This window comes from Hemibagrus wyckioides, linkage group LG04 (genome assembly GCF_019097595.1).
Source record: "Hemibagrus wyckioides isolate EC202008001 linkage group LG04, SWU_Hwy_1.0, whole genome shotgun sequence".
Lineage (NCBI taxonomy): Eukaryota > Metazoa > Chordata > Actinopteri > Siluriformes > Bagridae > Hemibagrus > Hemibagrus wyckioides.
The window spans coordinates 10,986,199-11,008,292 of record NC_080713.1 but is presented as its reverse complement, the minus strand read 5'-3'; the positions used below and the strand labels follow the sequence as shown (position 1 = coordinate 11,008,292).

The window sequence follows — 22,094 nt, the reverse complement described above, 5'->3', positions numbered from 1 at the left end:
AACCCATTTTAACTGTCTTCAAATTTTCTCATTTCTACCTCCGGATACACCTCAAAGCGGACACGCCCATCGAGGAGTTTACACCAACTCCAGCTTTTCCTGCCCTTCAGTATCTAGAATCAGTGGACGAAGGTGGAGTTGCATGGGAGGCGGGGCTTCGGACCGGTGACTTCCTCATTGAGGTAAGTTTCAAAGCTCTGTCTTTTTTCTTACAGTGCTGGAATTCATTCCGAATGTGTTCTTAATACTGTAGTATCTCAGCCGTAGAGACAAAGCGGTGATGTTATCCAATCAGTTATACAATCAGTTATCTCATCCAAGTCCAACATTTCATTCAGCTGATCCTCATTATAATAAAACTCCATTAGCTGTGTATTAAATTAAATGCTTGTGTACTGTTGTATGTGATATGCAGGGCCGTCTGGTATGAATGGGCTAGCAGAGCTATCCATATGCTCTTCTTTGCTGTTAATAAACGTGTGTAAGATGATTATATTTTATTATTTGAGAGCCAAGCATCACATTTACAACCAAACCATGGTAATGTGCTGCTCTCTGTGAACTACTGTATTGTGGTGTAGTGTATTGAATTGACTTGTAGTGTATCATACTACCTGTCTTGGTCTGTTTGCACACATTCCCTTTAAGTGGAACTGCGATAGTACTTAGTTCTTAGTTGGTTGTTATTTTATGGTGCTCTGCATTGTTATGTAGCACCAGGGACCTGAAGGAACGTTGTTTCATTTCATTATGTATTGGACCAGCTATATATGGTTGAAATGAGAGTAAAGGCTTCTTAACTTGACATTTCTGGCATACTCTCTTATCCAAATTTTATACAACTGAGAATTAAGGTCCTTGCTCAAGGGCCAAGCAGTGGCAGCTTGGCAGACCGAAATGACAACCTTCCAATCAGTAGTCCAACACCTTAACCACTAAGCTACCACATCTTGACTAGAAAAACGGCACCTCCAGTGGTCAATAGAAGAAAATACATGTGTTGAATGAAGTAGAGGATGGAGCTGATTTCTTTCTAGCCAAGACAGTAGATTTATGGAACCTATCACAGTGTCAAGAGATTACCCAGTGCAATGCCCAGCTGAAAGATCCATAACAACTTGTTATCTTGAGCAATTCTTAAGGCGCATATGAAGAACGTATTAACATGAATAATAATCGTTTTTGATGGAGAAACTAATGGTAAATAGACTAATCTATTCTTAATGAAGCTACAATAAACATCAGAGGTTTTATTTTTGCACTGTACACTATTTTTTACTTCTACTTTTTTTAGCATTCTACAAGTTAGTTGCAACGGTAGCTAGTTAGCCACATCAAATAGCTACATGGCAGTTGGCATTGGATATTGTGTTACAGTATATTAACTAGTTAAAATGAACCACTATTTATCTATTATAAATACTCCTCTGTTTGAGTGACAGCTGGGCCCACCATATTTGTGGGAACGTCATGGATATTTCTTATTGGATGAAGAGAATTAGAGGACTATCTACTGAGAAGGACATATGTGATGCTATGCTCACAGCTGTGCAAAAAAAAATGAAGATCAGAGTTCAAGTTCTGCTTTCTTTTTGAGACAGTTGTTATTTTAGAAGCAGATAATTGTCGCACAAAAATTCGCCTGCATTCTGACTGATTGACTATTTCAAAAAAGCAAGTGTTTGATAACTGATGAATTAAAAGCAGTACTTCATGAGAGATGAAGATGTCAGCTGTGTTTGTGCTGCCTACAGATCTTTTTTTGTAGTTTCCTTCCTCAAAATTAGCACCTCTCAGGGAACAGTTTGCTAACACACACACACATATACACACACACACACACACACTTAAGCTGCAGTGTGTGCAGTTCGTCTCAAGTGTGATGTGATGATATAATCAGGATGCTGTCATTATTATAATAATGAAGCAATATGGCTGCATCTTTCTAGTCACTCTCTTTCTTTCTTTCTTTCTTTCTTTCTTTCTTTCTTTCTATTCTCACATCTTGTTTTTTTTGTTTTTCACCCCACACTTCACCCTTCCCAGTCTGCCTCTCCTTCTCTTTTTTTATTTTAGTTGTATCGCCTTTCGTCTCTATTTTCTCAATTCCTTGCAAAAGACAGTAATTACTGAGCTTGACAATAAACATGATAAAATAACTGATCAAAAGAATTGCATAACAGTTGAGTAGAGAATGAACACTGCAAAAACATGAATGGAAATGGAGAACTGCTCCTTGAGGTTTCTTGGTTACAGCTGCGATGAAGGTGGGATCTCTATTCTATTGGGTGCAGCAGTTTTGCCAGACAGGAAGGCTGAAGGACTGCAATTTCACAGCTAGAAAAGGATCATTTCAGAACACTGGAGCAGTTCTATAGCAATACTATCTAATCTATATAATCTAAACTAATCTATAGCAGGATTCAATGATTAGACAGTGGTTAAGATGTTGATCTACTGAACAGAAGGTTCTGAATTCAAAGCCCAACACCACCAAGCTGCCACTGCTGGGCTCCTGAGCAAGGTTCTTATCTGTCAACTGCTCAGTTGAGGGTTACGTCGATTGAAAGAGAGAGAGAGACATAGTATTGCAGAAACCCTGACCAAAAAAAGACTCTGCTATGCAAAATTATCTATCTATATACACAAAATTCCTTCCGAAATTTACCTCCATAGGATCCATTTCTGATATAGCAGCAATAAGGATTGCTTGAATATGTGCCTTAGGTTTACTTTATCATTTCATTCATACATATATATACTCCAGATGCTTTCATCTCAATTACAAAAACAGGCTGTTCATGAGAATGTAAAATTAAATAAGAATCATTTAAAAAAAAAAGTGTCTGATGCACAGGGCTTTTTCCATTCAATTATATAGTTATGCTGTCTAAACGTAGCAGAGAGAGCAAGATAGAAATTGTGTGTGTGTGTGTGTGTGCATACGTGTCTCTGTGAAACATGCCCTTCTACATGAATGATTTATGACACAGCTCAGCTCGACATAAAACTTTCATAGTGTGTGTGTGTGCGTGTGTGTGTGTGTGTGCATACAGTCTGTTCATTAATTGTGTCAGTAGTAAAAAAAAATACTCATTATAGAGTATAAAACTGTGGCTTAGGGACAGAACAGCTCTGGGATCCATGGTTTGATCCTGAGCTCATATTATTGTCTGTGTGGAGTTTTGCATGTAGAGTCGGTCTGGATTTCCTCCAGGTTCTCTGCTTTCCTTCCAGCTGCAGTTTGGCATATTGGCATATTTGGCATATTCAGTTCACCCCTAGGTGTGAGTGGCACCTGATGTGGTTTGGTTAGTTGAGTATGTCAATCACAGCAAAATGTCCACCAAAAAATACTGTTAAAAAGAATGAAGCAAGAGGGTGGTTGGATGTCTTTCACCACCATAAACATTTTTATTGGGTAGCATGCCTTTGACTCACTGAATCCAATATCTGTTCTAGAAACACTGGCCACAAGGCAGACGCATACCATGAATTGAACATCCGTCCATCATGCATAATTATCTAGAGGGCTGATTAAAGATGCCAGTTCACCCACTAACATGTTTTATTTGGGATATATGAGAATATTAAAGTACCTGCAAGAATCACAGGCAAACACAAGCAGGTAATCAGCATTGACAGTAAACCAGGAGCAGGTGGAATGGCACTGATGTCCGCTAAAATTTGTCTTCTGAAGCAAAAGACCTTATAATATAGAGCTGTCCATTTTCTGAATCACTTATCTTACTCCGGGTCACTGGAAACCTGGAGCCTATCCCAGGGGGCAACAGGGAACAAAGCATTAAACATAAGTGTTAGCATTGCACCACTGCAAGTGACTAGCATTCCTGCTTATAGAATGCTGTAAGTGAAAATGAAATGAAAAGTTAGCATATGTAATAGCTTAATGGAATAACAAAATTAGTTATTATCATGTAACACTTACTGTAGCTGAAACATCCGCCGAACCTACATGTCTGTGAGCTGAGATTTTCATTTGTTCCACAAAATACATTTAATTATCCCTCATGATACCTTTAATTGGACTTAAATTAACTTAAATTCATTTCATTGTCATACATTTTGTCATTAGTGCTCATTATAGGGGGCTTGATTTATATTGTTTACACACCATACCCACACAGATACAGTTCCCTCTGAGTTCTGAGCTGGACTAAAAGCATTGTTAGTATATTGTACATCAAGCATATAAAGCAGAACCATTATTGAAAGTATATGTGATCAGTTTAACTCGTCTTCTCAGTTATAACATAGATGCATGAATAAATCTGTTTATATCAGTGAACATCAGTTTACAGTGTATGTAGCAGAAAATAGCAAATAGATAGCAATGTTTAGTATTCACTGATGACCCACATGCCTGGACACACCACTATAACCAACCCTAGCTCTTTTCTTGAAAGGCCATATACATCATGAGTTTCCTTTTTAAGGGAAAGGGGCAAAGCTGAGCAGCTGTGTTTGGGTTGGAGGCGGGGCTAACTGACTAATCGGGTCATTTATACCCAAAGCCACTTATGACTCATTAAGTGAGTTGGGAACACACAAGCCTTACAGAAAAGCCCATTTACATATTTACACATAGGGCTGCACAGTACAGACAAAAAATAGTGTACCACGATGATTTTATTATATCTTGTGATATAATATGATCTTGTCATATGCCAATATATAGATAACAAAGTCATATGTCAGTAATTTGCCACAATTTAGACCCCAATTAAAAAGTTTCAGGAACCTCTGAAATTGATCAGCATACTAATAGAACAAACAACATGTTTGGTTTGTCACAGGTTTGGCTTAGGGACAGTAAGCACCAGGTTCCTCAGTTTGACCCTGAGCTCCCATTACTGTCTGTGTGGAGTTTTGCATGTAGAGTTGGTCTGGATTTCCTCCAGGTTCTCTGCTTTCCATCCAGCTGCAGTTTGGCATATTGGTTGCACTAAATTCACCTCTAGGTGTGAGTGGCATCTGATGTGGTTTGATGCTAGCTGAGTATGTCCATCTCAGCAAAATGTCCACCAAAAATACTGTTGAAAAAAATTACAACCATACAAACGTAGGTTCATTTTAAAAATGAATAAAAATTCAGGTTCCTCACTGGACTATGTGACATATGGTTGCTGGTTTTTATTGGGCAGCATGCCTTCAACTCACTGGATCCAGTGCCTGTTCTGGAAACACTGGGGACGAGGCAGGGACACATCCTAGATTGAACATCCATCCATCATGCATAATTATATAGAAGGTCTGAATGTATGTGTTTTGTTCTCCATTTTGTGGATGGCTGGGTGTGTAGTTTTCCAATTGTGAAAGTATTCAAATGATTATTTCATTTAACATTCTTTAAAGCAAATTCAGTTTACTCCACTTTGTGTGTGTGTGTGTGTAGCTGCTATTTTTTATTGTCATACTGTTATACAGTGGTTGTTGCACTAAAAATTCCAAACAATAAGTAAATAAATAAATAAAAATGCATTCATATTTCTACTTCCAAATTCCTTTTTAATATTGACATACCATTTGCCAAACAAGGCCCAATGTTAACTGACTTTAGGTACACATCTTAATTTTGTTCATCAATACTTTATGAACAGAAACACTTTTACTGAACATGTTCTGGCCAGGTTTACTGCACACACACACACACACACACAGTGCAGTGACCTTCTACTGTCCAGTCTCACATGATTAATGAACCAGTGAATAAATAAATAATTACAGAGAGAGAGGGAGAGAGACGAGAGGATATATTGTCCTTCTCCTGTCTTCTGTACCATACAGGTAATGGATGAAATTATTTAAAATAATTTAGTTACAATGAGATAGTAGCGTTGTGGCAGCTTTATTATTAAAAAAAAAGGATTTTAAATTTCAAAGTTCATTTAATTATTATTATTATTATTATTATTATTATTATTATTATTATTATTATTATTATTATCTGTTATTGTCGTGGTGATGCTCACCTAAAACACAGATTTTTACTATAATATTTTTAACAATACTGCCTTCTGCTAGTAGTTCTTATTCACAAACACTCAGACAATTGGACAGTTGAGTAGCCAGACATAAGACACCCACACAGTAAAGTCTGAGGATGTGTTTGAAATATTCATATACTGCATCAACTGTACATACACTGTTAATATTCTTAGTAGTACTATGCAGTATACTGTAAAATATGTGATGATTAACATGACCCGCCAGGCCAATTCACTGTCAAACATGATAGCCCCATTAAGTTATGTAAACTTAATTATTCTCTTTATATCCAATTGTCATGACAAGTTTTGAAATATAACTATAAAGTTTTTTAACAATGAAACTTAAAGTAGCCCGGTTTTTTGCCTTCTTGTGAGTTTACTTTATGTTTTTAAGGTGGCAGGTCGAAGACAGTTTTCTCAGAATCACCTTGCTTCATTTTTGTGAAGAGGATAAATTACCATGATCTGAAACATATGTAGTTTGTAGTTCAAACACATAGTTCATAGTAAACAAAGTAATTAACAATAAGCAGCTAATTTTCTATTCAGAATGTTGTAAGCATTTATAGTCAATTTTGTTGCTAATTTTACCATTTTAGGTAAACATTATTAGAAGAAGAATTGAGGGCACAAAGCCTTTATTATCTTGATATTAGCTTGAACCCCAATCAACCACCCAGAGCCATAACCACTTGAACCACCACCGCCCCAATGAAAATGTGTTCATTTGTTAATAAATGGTATAGACAAAAAAAGAAAGAAATGAAGATGTTTTCTAGCAGCAGCTAGAAATAGAATACTATCGATAATCAGATGGTGCATCTCAATCAGCTCTGTAGATTTCTAGCTAGTGATTCAGTATATTGTTTACATGAGTAAACAGTGTCTCACTACACATAGAGTTTGTATGCCTTTTTTTTTTTTCAAGCTAAGGGGCTTCGGAAAATATGATGTCATTTCCAGCAAAGGAAAAAAAGTAGGTTTCGTGAGGCATTCTCAGATTTTTTTAAGGTGCGAACATTCGTACTGGGAGGATTTTTGATTTATACAGCCTTAAAATTGCTGACTCACTGATCAGTTCTATCAAATGGTTTACCAAGGTTTACTATAACAACAGAGCTCTCTCTTTTTATTTTTTTTTACTATCAATTACAATATTAAAGGGTTATTAAGCTTCATTTCAACAGAGATAATGTAAAGTAGAAAATAAAGTTTCTAAATCAATGCAAGCTGATTTTAACAATCCTCAAGGTAACTCTCTATGGTCATGTAACATAACTACTTTTAAGATTAACCCTGGTGATTAGGTTAGCTAGCTTTTTAGTAGAGTGTAAACCCAGATGTGATGCTAAATTTGTGCTAGCTAAGTGAAAAACTGGGGGGGACACAGTTTTCTATTCCACATGTTTGTTCATTTAATTTGCAGCAGAAGCCCTCACCCCAATTTTTGTAACTTAGGCACTGAGCTAGGATTATAGTTTCCATTTTCTAAGTACTGTTTTTCTATACATGGCAACAGACCAAGAACACCACAAATTATCATTGTTTGAATCTTTGTGGCAAAGCTATTGCTGCTAGTTACACCGTTGAGAAATCCTACGGTAAGATAATTAGCTTATTACAGCATTTTGGTTTCATTTTGGCCCATTCAACTTATAAAATTGTCCTCGATCCTCCAAGGTTATTAGGGTTCTTCTGATGGGCCCACAATTTCATAATCCTCCATAGATACAGTCACAAGATTGGCTAGGCCATGCAAGCACTTTCACCTTGTTTAGTATAAACCATTGTTGTGTTATTTTGGCTGCAATGTTGGAATCATTATTTTGCTGAAACACATATCTTCTGCCCAGATTCTGCTTCATGGCTGATGAGATTCAATTTTCCACAGATATTTCCCAATACATTTTGTCATTCATGTCAGCCTCCTTAATTCACCGTGGGTGTACTTGAGACCATACTGGCAACCCTTCTTTCTCCAAACGTTACACAGTTTTGCATGAGGTGTATAAATGGAGATGAGTGCAGTGCAGTTTATTGTTTATTGTATTCTGTGTAACTGTTGTTCCTGCTACCTTATCATTCGACTGAGCTTGAGCTGTGGGTATGGTTATGGTTCCATTAACTTTCCACCTGCATATTATTGTACCAGTTGTACAGAGAGGGATGTTTAAGAACATTGCTATGGCTCTGTCTTGTCTTGTTTAACAATATGGACCCTTATATTCGATTAAGGAGGCTTAATCACCATGACTGAAATCTTCCCAACTAAAGGAAAATGTGTCTTGTATAATGAGACCTATTTTATTTTGTAATATACATATTTTTTTATATTTGTTCAATATTATATATGCATTATATATATATACATATATATATATATATATATATACACATACATACATACATACATATTATATATACATATACACATATATATATATACACATATATACACTATGTTGCCAAAAGTATTCGCTCACCCATCCAAATAATCAGAATCAGGCATTCCAATCACTTCCATGGCCACAGGTGTATAAAATCAAGCACCTAGGCATGCAGACTGTTTTTACAAACATTTGTGAAAGAATGGGTCGCTCTCAGGAGCTCAGTGAATTCCAGCGTGGAACTGTGATAGGATGCCACCTGTGCAACAAATCCAGTCGTGAAATTTCCTCGCTCCTAAATATTCCACAGTCAACTGTCAGCTGTATTATAAGAACGTGGAAGTGTTTGGGAACGACAGCAACTCAGCCACGAGGTGGTAGGCCACGTAAACTGACGGAGCGGGGTCAGCGGATGCTGAGGCGCATAGTGCGAAGAGGTCGCCAACTTTCTGCAGAGTCAATCGCTACAGACCTCCAAACTTCATGTGGCCTTCAGATTAGCTTAAGAACAGTGCGCAGAGAGCTTCATGGAATGGGTTTCCATGGCCGAGCAGCTGCATCCAAGCCATACATCACCAAGTGCAATGCAAAGCGTCGGATGCAGTGGTGTAAAGCACGCCGCCACTGGACTCTAGAGCAGTGGAGACGCGTTCTCTGGAGTGACGAATCGCGCTTCTCCATCTGGCAATCTGATGGACGAGTCTGGGTTTGGCGGTTGCCAGGAGAACGGTACTTGTCTGACTGCATTGTGCCAAGTGTAAAGTTTGGTGGAGGGGGGATTATGGTGTGGGGTTGTTTTTCAGGAGCTGGGCTTGGCCCCTTAGTTCCAGTGAAAGGAACTCTGAATGCTTCAGCATACCAAGACATTTTGGACAATTCCATGCTCCCAACTTTGTGGGAACAGTTTGGAGCTGGCCCCTTCCTCTTCCAACATGACTGTGCACCAGTGCACAAAGCAAGGTCCATAAAGACATGGATGACTGAGTCTGGTGTGGAGGAACTTGACTGTCCTGCACAGAGTCCTGACCTCAATAGAACACCTTTGGGATGAATTAGAGCGGAGACTGCGAGCCAGGACTTCTCGTCCAACATCAGTGTGTGACCTCACAAATGCACTTCTGGAAGAATGGTCAAAAATTCCCATAAACACACTCCTAAACCTTGTGGACAGCCTTCCAAGAAGAGTTGAAGCTGTTATAGCTGCAAAGGGTGGACCGACGTCATATTGAACCCTATGGATTAGGAATGGGATGTCACTTAACTTCATATGCGAGTCAAGGCAGGTGAGCGAATACTTTTGGCAATATAGTGTATATTGATTTACCACATTTATTTACTGTGTGTAAAGATCAGGAGATTCTGAAATTTTCAAACCAGATTGGTACCAATAATCATGGTTTAAGTCAGATGTCACACATTTTTTTGAACAGTTACTGAAGCTTTTGACCTGTATCTGCATGATTTTCTGCACTGTGCTGTGGCCATATGATTGGTTGTTTAGATAAATTTATGAATGGCATTCCTAATAAAATAGATGGTGAGTGGATGGTGGGCAATTATTATATACTGTGGTCAGTGATCATATGTGTGAATGTATTAAACATTCATTTCTCTGATGTGGAATGGACTTCTAATGTCTGTGATGATGACCCAAAATGATATGAAGCTACTACTGGAGTTAGGTTATTTTAGACTAAATGTTGGTGACAGAACCAAATTAGACTGTTTCAGAGATGCAGAGGACAGACTTGCAATGGCTGTGCAGAACTGGACCATTAGGCATTTTAACCTCTCACAGGAAGTATAGCCTCACCCGAGCCTTTATAGTGTTCCAGCAGGTGTTGGCGTTCCACTTCAGTTACTGGGAAATGGTTTTCCAGAGCCATTCTTTTCTCATACAGTAAGGGAAATCAGGAGTGGGTAACATGTCCTGAGGTCTAATGTCAACCAATCTACAGCTCCTGACTGTAATGATGCAGCTGTGAACCAGCTGTTCAGGGTTCTATCAATATGCTGTAGGGGATGTGAAGTGGATAAATTATATTATTATTATTATTATTATTATTATTATTATTATTACTGTAAATAGGGAACAATTTCTGAGGACAAATCTTTACAGAATGTAATGTCAGGATAAGCAGTAGTAATAAATTGTCTAGGCACAAAAAACACATGAAACTAGTCCACTGTTCTTTTTCACTCTGGTTAACTTATTAATGTTAAGCAGTCTACTTGTTTTACTCAGTCAAATTAGATAGAAGATAGAACACTTTTTCAGAAGATTAAATTAATTCAATTCTGGTTCTGAATGTCTTTTTCTGTAATTTTTCTTTGAAGGCCAAATTAGTAGGGTTAAAATACAAATACAGATAATAGCATTGTGTTCCACCCCTAATACACAGAGAGTGTAGGCAACTGATGAAACTCAATATTGCACAGTTCAGTAGAGCTTTTGTGGAACCTCCAGCCATTGAGCACTGAGTCTACTTATCAAGGGTATGTGGATCTAGACATCAAGCTGAAGGTCCAGCCATAGCTTTAGTTGATTCAACTTGTCCAGAGATCATAGAGAAGGCTTTAACAAAATTCGGGCCTTCAGACTAATGCTCAAGAGAGGTTATTGTCCTGAGCACTTTTCAGATTTGATGTATTTAAAAAGAAAGTAGGTTTTTTGGTAACATAATTACAGCTACAGGGGAACAGTGGTTTAGTAGGTTGCATGTCTCATACATTCTATTTAATTCAATTCAATTTTATTTGTATAGCGCTTTTAACAAAGAGCATTGTTTCAAAGCAGCTTTACATGAGAAACAACATAAGAAAACAACAAACATATAAACAGACAAACAGTCCTAGATGTTATCCCCAGTGAGCAAGCCTGAGGTGACTGAGGGGACAGTGGCAAGGGAAAACTCCCTTAGATGGTATGAGGAAGAAACCTTGAGAGGAACCAGACTCAAAAGGAAACCCATCCTCATTTGGGTGACAATTGTGTGATGCCGATACAGCATGTGTAGAATATTATGTAAATCAATGAGGAGGTTGTTGTCGTCAACAGCGCTGCTTTGAATACCCCAATCCTCACAAAGCAGAACCCGGCTGGAGCTGGTCCATCTCCGGATGCCACTGGAGCCGGCACAGTCTCTGTATGCCTCGGGATGGGTAGAAGAAGGGAAACAATGGAACAGAATTAGCGTAGCTGCTGTTCATAATATTAGCAGCACTAGATGATAATGTGCATTTAATCAGATGTACTGGAGCACAAGGTTATGGGATGTGTTAAATGTATGCCAGGCTAAAGAGATAAGTTTTTAGTCTACGTTTAAACTGGGAGACTGTGTCTGAGGCCTGAACACTGTCAGGAAGACTATTCCAAAGTTTAGGAGCTAAATACAAGAATGCTCTACCCCCTTTTGTAGACTTTGATATTCTGGGAAGATCTGGGGTTTGAGGGTTTGGGGTTAAATTCCCACCTCTGTCCTGTAGCATAAAGGTTGCAAGTTCTCCACAGGTTATATGGGTTTCTTCTGAGTATGTATGTGTGATTGTACCCTGTGATGGAATGGCAGCCTGGCCAGTATGTCCCCTGCCTTGTTCCCTGAGTCTCCTGGGATAGAATCCAGGTTCCCTTGAATAGAATGTGTCAGAATATGGATGGATGGAATACCACATCCTTGGATAATGTTTTGTCTAATTGTGGAAGTTTTCAATCTTACAATCTACAAGTTTACAATCTTAGACAGGATTAATCCGCATCTCCACCCCATTGCAGAAGAGTGGCCTGGAGTCTTGTGTGTTGTTGTTTGCTAGCCATTCTTTTTGTCAGGTATAACTAAGATAACCAAGTAAGCTTCAAAGGCCAGTCTTTGACCATCCCAGGCTGGAAGAAAGTGAAATGTAGTGACCATTGGTGCTCTAACAATTTAGCTTTTATTATATGGTTTATCGCTGGACTTAAGGGATTTTAAGCTGTATCACTGGAACAATGATCATAGTGTAGATTGTCACCATCTCTGAATGACTGTGTTATCTGCAATTTAATAGAGTGGTCCTTGCATTAGAAAAACAATGGAAATACAGTAGTATGAATTTCTGAGGATCCCCAAATCTGATGGATAGAAGTAACTATGGTTGAGTTGAATTAAGAGAGTTTGGAGTGAACCAGATTAAGAATGATTGCATTAACATTTACACACTGATTGGGCCAAATGTGATCCATTTTGACATTTGACAGCAGGAAAAATTCAATGCTCTTTTTTAAACCTGATATTCGAAGTGACACAAAATGTGCAATTTAAGTTAAAAATTTTATGCTTCTGTACAGGTGCTACAAATGTTTGTCCTTTGAAAGTTTTCCAGGTCAGATTCCACCCATGTCTATTGAAATGGATGATAGATCAACTGATGTGGATCAAATAAAGAAAAAAAGGTGGCTTTAGGAAATCTTGGAAATATGCCACGTTTCTGAATATTCTTCTTATGAGACATTAGTTACAGACTTCAAAGAGGGACACTGTCATGAGAACTGCCTGCTTTCCCACCACATTTGCCTAGGTTCCCACTGAGACAGACACCAGTCGATCTTTAAAGTTTCATGTGGAATCTTGAAAGACTAAAACAGCATAGATGTGATCTTACATAGTGCACATAAGGAACAGAGGTCACAGAGTGCTTTGACACTGTCATGTGCTATATATGCAAATATATACTGGGAAGACAGCTGGGGGAGTCTTGGAGAGAAAACAAGGCATGTGTGTCATGTTAGAGATGACAGAAGTGATAAGAGGACATAACATGACCTGTGGTAATTTCTTCATGTCTTTATGAGCTTGGTCAGGTGCTCTGCAAGAAAATAATCACAATGGTGTGCTCTTTGAGCCCGGGCAGTGTGAGGCGGTTGTACCTAGTGGTTGAAAATCTTTAAAATGATCTCTACCTGCTTTCATTCATTATTAATTAAGGATTATTTATCAGGATATATTAATAGCATTCTAAATAGATCTCTGGTTTGTGTAGATACTATGATGGGATTCTGGGACCGGATCAAAATTGACCTGGACTGTACTGTGAATGTGTAGTATATAAATAATATATAAATATTCCTTTATTTATTGAAGGATTGAATTGAAATCCGCATAAAGTATCCTAGCGTAGGCTGATAGGCCGTCAGGGTATTAGAGGAGAAAATGATGACAGCATCATCAACAGATCTACTGACCTAACAGATGAACTGCAGGAGGTCCACCCAAATCTCTACAGTCTTCTTCAAATGAACACTAACCCATGAAACATTTTATTACCTGCAAAATCTAGAAGAAAACGTGCTGCAATATAAAGCCATTTGCTTCTGTTGATTCTGCCTACCGCATTGCATTATGGGATGCAGTATAACCATGAAGAAAGCTCTGGCTGTGTATTTAGAAATGTTGGCTTGTGTAGTAATATTCATGCTGTTCACATACTGTGTACTGCATACTGTTGATGGACAGGGCATAATATGAGTGCACATATGTACACACACACACACACACACACACACCATGCTTTAGATTTTATTTTTCACCCTGGCATGTGGTGCTTCTGTGACATCAGCCTCCTGGGCTGTTGCCTTGGTTACACAGGACTGTGATTCCTCTGCTTGGATTGCTCTTACACACACACACACACGCACACACACACATTCCTCATCCTGTGAAGTGCTCCGCCTGCTAACCCAGTTTCACTTGGCACAGCTGAAGGGCAGCAAAGCGCAGCGTTTAAGTGTGGATCACTGTACAAACCTGTGTGTTAGCATGTGTGTGTGTGTGTGTGTACCCCTTATATCACAGTGCATTCTGGGGCATTTTTCCTTGCTGCAAATAAATTGGCAAGCATTATTAGCATTCTTTGCTCAGCCTACATCTATTTTTTAGGATAGACATACTCCCATTATTTTAAAGGAATAATGTATTTGTAGGGAAATATTATTTAAAATATGACTTATAACATTAAAACCATTAATACAAAATTTGACTGTTGTATTTAACATTCATCAAGATTAAATAAAAAAAGACACAAGAAATAAATATGTTTAAACAGATGACTCAGAAACATGACCCACCTGCTAGGTTAGCTTTCACCATTTTGCTAGCTTTCACCTGTTAGGTTATGTTTCATCCACTATGCTAGCTTTCACCTGCTAGCTTATGATTCATCCACTATGCTAGCTTTCACCTGCTAGGTTATGTTTCATCCATTGTGCTAGCTTTCACCTGCTAGATTATGTTTCATCCACTATGCTAGCTTTCACCTGCTAGATTATGTTTCATCCACTATGCTAGCTTTCACCTGCTAGGTTATGTTTCATCCATTGTGCTAGCTTTCACCTGCTAGATTATGTTTCATCCACTATGCTAGCTTTCACCTGCTAGATTATGTTTCATCCACTATGCTAGCTTTCACCTGCTAGATTATGTTTCATCCATTGTGCTAGCTTTCACCTGCTAGATTATGTTTCATCCACTATGCTAGCTTTCACCTGCTAGATTATGTTTCGTCCATTATGCTAGCTTTCACCTGCTAGCTTATGTTTCATCCACAATGTTAGCTTTCCCCTACTAGATTATGTTTCGTCCACTATGCTAGCTTTCACCTACAAGGTTGTCCAGTACAGCATAAACTTTAAATAGAGCTTTTTAAATGATCATTTGATTTATTGAAGAATAAAAGTTATCCAAAACCACAGTGAGATTCTAATGGAGTGTGACCAATGTTTGGATACATTAACCAGGTTGTATAAGTATTCCCACCCCTTACCTAATACTTTGTTACAGCACCTTTTACTCGTGATTCAGAACTCAATATTTTTTAAGAGTCTAGCAACTTAACACGTCTTGATTTGGCAATTTATTCCACTTTCTTTAAAAAAAACAGCCAGATATATAAAATTAATGGAGATCTTCTGTGTACAGCCCTGTTCAAGTCACTCTACAGGATTGTGATCCTGGACTCTGGATGGCCCATCTCTTGTCCAATGTAGCAAGACCTTCAGACTGACATCAGAAGGTCTGGATTCCATAGCAGCTTTTATTGTCTAAGAGGGGGTCTGACTGACATGTAAAGCAACCAGTCACAACTTGTTTTATTCAGCGTCTGGTTTAAGGGTGTGAAAATGTAAAGTCGATGTCAGACCAGTGTGTATCCATAGATGAGTCTATACTGTGAATTTAAAATAGTTTGGAAAATTCAGTGTTTTGCTGATCCTCATAAGTGCTCATTGTCCCAGATGTAAACATTTATACTTACAGCATTTAGCAGACACCCTTATCCAGAGTGACTTATATTTTGATCACATTTCATACAACTCACCAACTGAGGGTTGCTCACCAATTGCAGTGGCAGCGTGGTAGACTTTGAAATCAGATGATGACATTAAAACTCCTGAAGTGTTTTCAATTTTGTGTGCCATATGCCTCAACAGTTGATGGGCATGACATCTGAGTTTGAGACCAAGCCCATCCCCAAACACTGATCTTCATCTTCTGAAGCTGTTCCTTTATTGATTTTGATATTTGCTTTGGGTTGTTATCGTGTTGGAAAGTGAATTTGTTTTCTTCCTCTTTAGCTGTCTTTATCTTCAGCTAAGGCTAGTTGTGTGCAGAACTTGAGTGGTATTTGGAGCTATCTATGATTCCCTTTATCTTGACTAGAGCCCCAGTCTCAGGTGAAGAGAAGAAGCTTCATAGTATGATGCTGTCTCAAAGAGGGTGTGATGCTCTTCAAATGACATGATGTCTTGATTTTCTACCAAATGTGTCTTTAATAATTACACCTGAAATGCTCTACCTTGGTCTATTCAGACAATTGTTGTCACAAGAGAATGAAAGATAATTTGCTAAATATTGTTGCAGCTCCTGTAGATCTCTTAGAAGCCTCACTGATATTTTCATCTTGTCCTTTCATCTATATCGATCGGAAATCCTGTGCATGGTGATGTCACTGTGCTACTCCATCTTCTCCACTATTGATGATGGCCTACATGGTGTTCTATGGTACATTTAATGTTTTAGAAAAAATTTTTATAGTGCTCTTTTCATCAAAATCTTTCAGCAGTGAGATCTCAAACATTTGTAAGCTCTTCATTGCTTTTTATTGACCGTGGCTCAGTAGTGGCTTCAGTAGTCAGATGAAACAAAGAAAATCCTATAGAAACAGCGGATCTTTATTTGGGGTTAATCAGAACCACGTGACTGATGACAGTTTAAAGTTTGAATGTGATTGGTGATTGACACTTACACTCCAAAAATGAGAGTTTTTTCTTTTGCTTTTTTCTTGTCAATAGCTTCTGGTTTTTACTTCACTCGTGTGATGTTAAAGATGGGAATGTTAAAGATCTTCCATGATGTATCCTGGTTTCATCACACAAACCTGCCATTTTTAGCAGGAATGTGTAGACTTTTTATATCCACTGTACATAGTTTACTTACATAATAAAATGTTCAAGTAATACAGTAGTCTTATAGTATAAGTGCTACAGTTTTAGAAACTGTTGTGTATTTTTCCTTTTGGAGCTCCTTCAAATCTACTATCTAGTACCATGACAACATTTTTATTATGGTCAGGCCACCAAGCACTAATCTGAGCTCTTTATGTGTGTGTGTGTGTGTGTGTGTAGCATGCTAAGGAATCTTCTCTCCATTTTCTCTCCATTCTGATCAGTGTAATTAAACACATTCAGAACAAGAAACTGCAGTCACTAAATACATACACATACACACACATGCACACACACACACACGCGCAGGATTATCCTATAGCACCATGTAAATCATAGAATCTTTATCTATGAATTAGGGAATTTGTTGGAGAGAGAGAGAGAGAGAGAGAGAGAGAGAGTGAGATGTGTGTGTGTGATGGACCTGCCTATACTGATGTGTGTGTATTATTCTCTGAGTTTAAGAACAGACATTAGCTCTGCTGCAGCTGTTTGTGTACGTGTGCTCATGTGTCTATGTGAACTGTGATGCGCTGTTAAAGCTAGTGGTGATGATTCATGCCACTGCAGACGTCACTGACAGAGGGAAAGACAGAGCAGAAGACAACAATAAAGACAAAACACATTGACATGAAACATGTCTCCGAATCTGTCTACTCATACTACACACCTACAAATAGATATGACACATACTGTAGATAAAAAAAGATATGTTTTTTTTTTTAATAATCACATATATACACAGGCTGAAAACTGGGGTGTGTCGTGCTTTTCTGAGACAATCATCCCAATGCCTGAGCAACAACTGTCACAGTGGCTATGGTTATGCCTGTTGGGGCTGTGAGTATGGAGGCCACGCCTTCAGAAATGGGTCTGATGGACAGAAGCTACTAATTAATTGTTAATTGTTTAATATTTTATGGTAAAGTTTCCATTTTTGTGATCCAACAGGGGTTTTATTCCTCTGAATGTGAGTAAATGAACATTAGTATCCTTGATGTTCCTGTATTACAAAGGTTAAGTTCAATTTTTCATTTTATTAAAAATTGTAATATTAATAATAACAAGAAGAAGAAAGCACTAAATCTTTATTCATAGATCTTAATAGACCAGTAATAGAAAATGGCTGCTTGTCAGAACAGGTTTTTTCGAGGTTTACATTAGATCGTATTTTCATATACTGATTACTGATTACAACATTAAACCAACTAACAGGTGAAGTGAATAATATTGATTTTCTTGTTACAGTGTCACTTGTCAAGGAGTGGGATATATTAGACAGCACCTGAACAATTAGTACTAAAAGTTGATGTGTTGGAAGCAGGAAAAATGGGTAAGCATTAAGGATCTGAGTGACTATGAAAAGAGCTAAATTGTGATGGCTAGATGACTAGATCATAGCATCTCCAAAACTGCAAAAAATGCTCAGGAATAGTTTGAGGAACATGACAGAGTTCAAGATCTCGACTTGGCCTCGGAGTTTCTCAGATCTCAATCCACTTGAGCATCTGTGGGATGTGCTGGACAAACAAGTCCTATCCACGGAGAACCCACCTCACTACTTACCAGACTTAAAGGATCTGCTGCTAACGTCTTGGTGCCAGATACCACAGCACACCTTCAGAGGTCTTGTGGAGTCCATGCCTCAATGTGTTTTTATTGTTTTATATTATGGCTGATCTGTTTCAGAGCTTTCTTTAAGCTAAAGGAAACACTATGCATTGTAGGAATCCATGTGGAAGTAGTATGCATCAGTTATGCACAGTGGATTTATAGTGCATTATGGGTAAATATAGTGAATCATCCAAGAAATATGATTTGTCCACTGAGAATTCGCATGACACAGAATGGCTGCACCCTAATAATGCTTTACATGGGTAAGAGGGTGTGGATTCAGACAGAGTGCTGGCCCCTCAGTGTGTGATGCAAGTTTCCATGGCGACTGTTTCCGAGCATCCTGCACTGAGGCAGCTGGTGGGAGCTTTACAGCTTGAGTGGCGGTCAAGTCAGCCAATCAGAGCAAACTGTGGCTATGTTATGATACAAACCATAGATGTGCACAATCAATTATTACAACACCTCACACACATACACACACACAACAGAATTAGACTGATTCTAAAAAATCTTAGAATGTGTGTTTTCTCATAAGTCTATTTACTGAAGTCGGTTATGAGAAAAAAGTCTGTTTAGTCACCTTTAAGTCTATGTTTTTCTTTATCAGCACCAAAATAACAACCAGGCTTTCAATATGTAGAAAAAAAATAGATACACATTAAATACACTATTTGTTTCTATTGAAATGCACAAAATTAGTTAATCGTCAAAAAGTGTGACTACCTTTATAACAACTGGAGCACTCAGATGTGTGTCTACATCATGGCAAAAAGGAAAAACATCAGCCATGACCTCAGGGAAATAACTGCTGCTCTGGGTGATCATTATCACTTTTCTATGTATTGTTAGATAATGAAAACAACAGCTATCAAAAAAAAGAGAAAGAAAATGCAACATAATGGCTACTTTAAAGTACTTAAAGTATTTGACAGCTTTCTGTGTTGATCGTTCATGTGGGTTGCTTTAAATTGCTCTGGAGGAAAGAAATACACACCTGGATTATGTTTAGTTCCTTCTGAAACCGGAAGAAAAATAAAACTAGAGATAACAAAGTTAATCATATCCAACACATCTGGCCTAAAGGGACTTATTCATTAGCTGATATGTTTGATCAGGAGTGTCAGCAGGACATAAGCCTCAAACTGTGTAATGCATGAGTGGAACAGTTAAGTACTTGAAGGGACTGGCTTAAAGACTCAGAAACGCACAAGAGCTTTGTTAAAGGAGAAGCATCAAGGTGGGTATGGTTTTGCCTGCCTTTCAATGGTCAGAGGGAAGACCTTCCCTCCTTCAGGTCCCTCCTGGAGGATGTGGTGATATATGGGTGTGCTGTTGCACAAGTGCATAATAAGGTAGCACATACTGTATACTATAACAGCATTTCTTACTTTTTAATTTCTTGGCTATAAAAGGCCACAAGGCAAACTAGTTCTGGGTTCTGCAGTCTGGTAAAGGTGTAAGGACCGGTCTTGTCACTGTCCTATCTGACTAGTCCTCCCCTAACTGTCTTTCCTGACTGTTCAATTGGCTCATTCTAAACAAAACAAATGAAACTGTTAAAAGCTTCAGTATTGTATTTAATTATTTCTCAATTATGACTCATACAGTATTGTAAACACTGTTAATGTTGACTGGCTTTTTCAGGCAGAATTAACTTGCTATTTTGCTGGTACCTGGTAAAAGGCGGTGAGATACAATATACTGAATTAATACTGTACTGAATTATTAATAATTTTTAAGTTTTTGAGGTCAGGGTTAGGATTGGTTGTAAGCTAGCATTAATTATCTGCATTAACTGTTAAGCGGATGCACTGGGTTTGTTTATTCCAGGGTTTATTATCTCCTTGGGACCACTGTCCTTTGGATAAACTCCTGATCAGCTGAAATCCTTTACTACAAATCTGTTACTGAATCTGAGATTATCTTAAACTCACTATAAATAACTATGAAGCTAAGCAGGTAACCCAGCAGTGATGAATAAAGTTTAAATGAATGGTGATGCTGTTCTAGCTAAAGTGAGGCCTACAGGTGGACCATTTGTTTAAGGACTTGCATTAGATTTAACCAGCAAATGTTTGGACTGATTATCAGGTGGTTTTAAAGATGCATTACTACTGTATATGATAATCATTCATTCATTCATTCAACTTGATTAAGCATTGCCATAGTTAGTATCACTATCTATCATGCATATTCTAGAAATACTGTGAGGGAAGCAGAAATAAACCCTGAATTGGATACTGGTCCATTCCAGAGCAGCATGCAGACACACATTCATGCATTAATTCACTCCTAGGGACTGTAGAGCAGTTTATTTACAGGCAGGTGTTTTTTTTGGAGACAGAATGAAACCAGAGCCGGGAATTGAAGGTGGAAAGAGAGTAAATACTTTGATTGTCATGAGGAAAAGAGTTCCAGGGGCGGGGGGCAGCGCAGCTAAAGCCTATGGGCCCCAGGGAGGTTAGACAGGCAGTGGGTGTGAGGAGTTGAATAGCAGAAAAGGCCCTAAGAGTACGAGAGGGTGTGTAAACGTGGATGAGGTCAGAGAAATACGATGGTGCTTATGAAGAGCCTTGAAGAGCAGAATTTTATAATCTTATAGTTTTGCAACCGACAAAATTTGAGTGAAAAACAGAATAGAAATAGGAATAAAAACAAAAGTTGCACAGCCTTTTATAATAGGGCCTGGGAATGTGATCAGAAATAACTAATCGCATTTAAACTTTTGTTCAGAAGTAATTATCATATATCTGTTATTATTGAAAAGATTTTAATTAACCCATAATTTCAGGTATCAAAGTTGGCTTTATCTGACTGTTGAAGCCATGATCTCCAAAGAGTTTACAAAGCATATATAGGATCATTGACAGATCAGGAAAATGGAATGAATTTTCCAAAATATTACAGATATCATGGAACACATTGAATGGCCGAAATAGCAAACCACTGACTGTTCACTTCTCGCCTAATATATCCTTCCGTTTTACAGATACCATTGTAACGAGATAATCAATGTTATTCTCTTAGCATTAGATTATCATTTGATTGTCGTAACACATGATATGGTACTGTTGCCCATTTGGTTGATGCTTTTTTTAACAAAAAAAAAAAAACCTTACAATTGAAGCAGGATACATCTCAGAGGAAAGTTAAAAGTCTTGCTCAAGGACCCAATCACAGCAGTCTGGCAGTGCTGGGATTTAAACCCAGACTTTCAGATCTGCAACTAATAGCCTTAACCACAGAGCCACCACAATTCCCTCAACAAGCTCACAATGATTGAACCATTTCTTTCACTGAATTAACTCGCACAAAATGATTGCATTGAACCAGTACATCAGCAGCTACTGCTTTATTTTTTGTCACATTAGTGCTAGTGGTGTGATGAGTGTGCTGGTGTCGGTGATGAGCTGAACTTCTTTTCGCTTCATATGTCAGACAGAAGTCTTCAGGGAAAATGTTTACAGTAATAGAAGAAGAGATATAAAGTGTGTTGTTTGTGTGTGTCCTGCAGCATCATGACTCATATCCTCTATTGCCTGTGATACAGCACTTAGACAGATCCTTAAAGAATGCAAATAATGTTAGAAATGCCAACAACTTGTT

At 38.1% G+C, this 22,094-nt stretch overlaps 1 protein-coding gene across 1 annotated transcript in view; it reads left to right on the top strand.

The window, feature by feature from the left end:
- The window catches only part of LOC131352343 (SH3 and multiple ankyrin repeat domains protein 2-like), a 132,912-nt gene that overhangs the window by 89,876 nt on the left and 20,942 nt on the right, over window positions 1-22,094 (top strand). Inside the window, exon 16 of the mRNA XM_058388366.1 lies at window positions 58-182. Within this exon, the coding sequence (XP_058244349.1) occupies window positions 58-182 (125 nt within the window). The remainder of the gene's footprint in view (window positions 1-57; window positions 183-22,094) is intronic.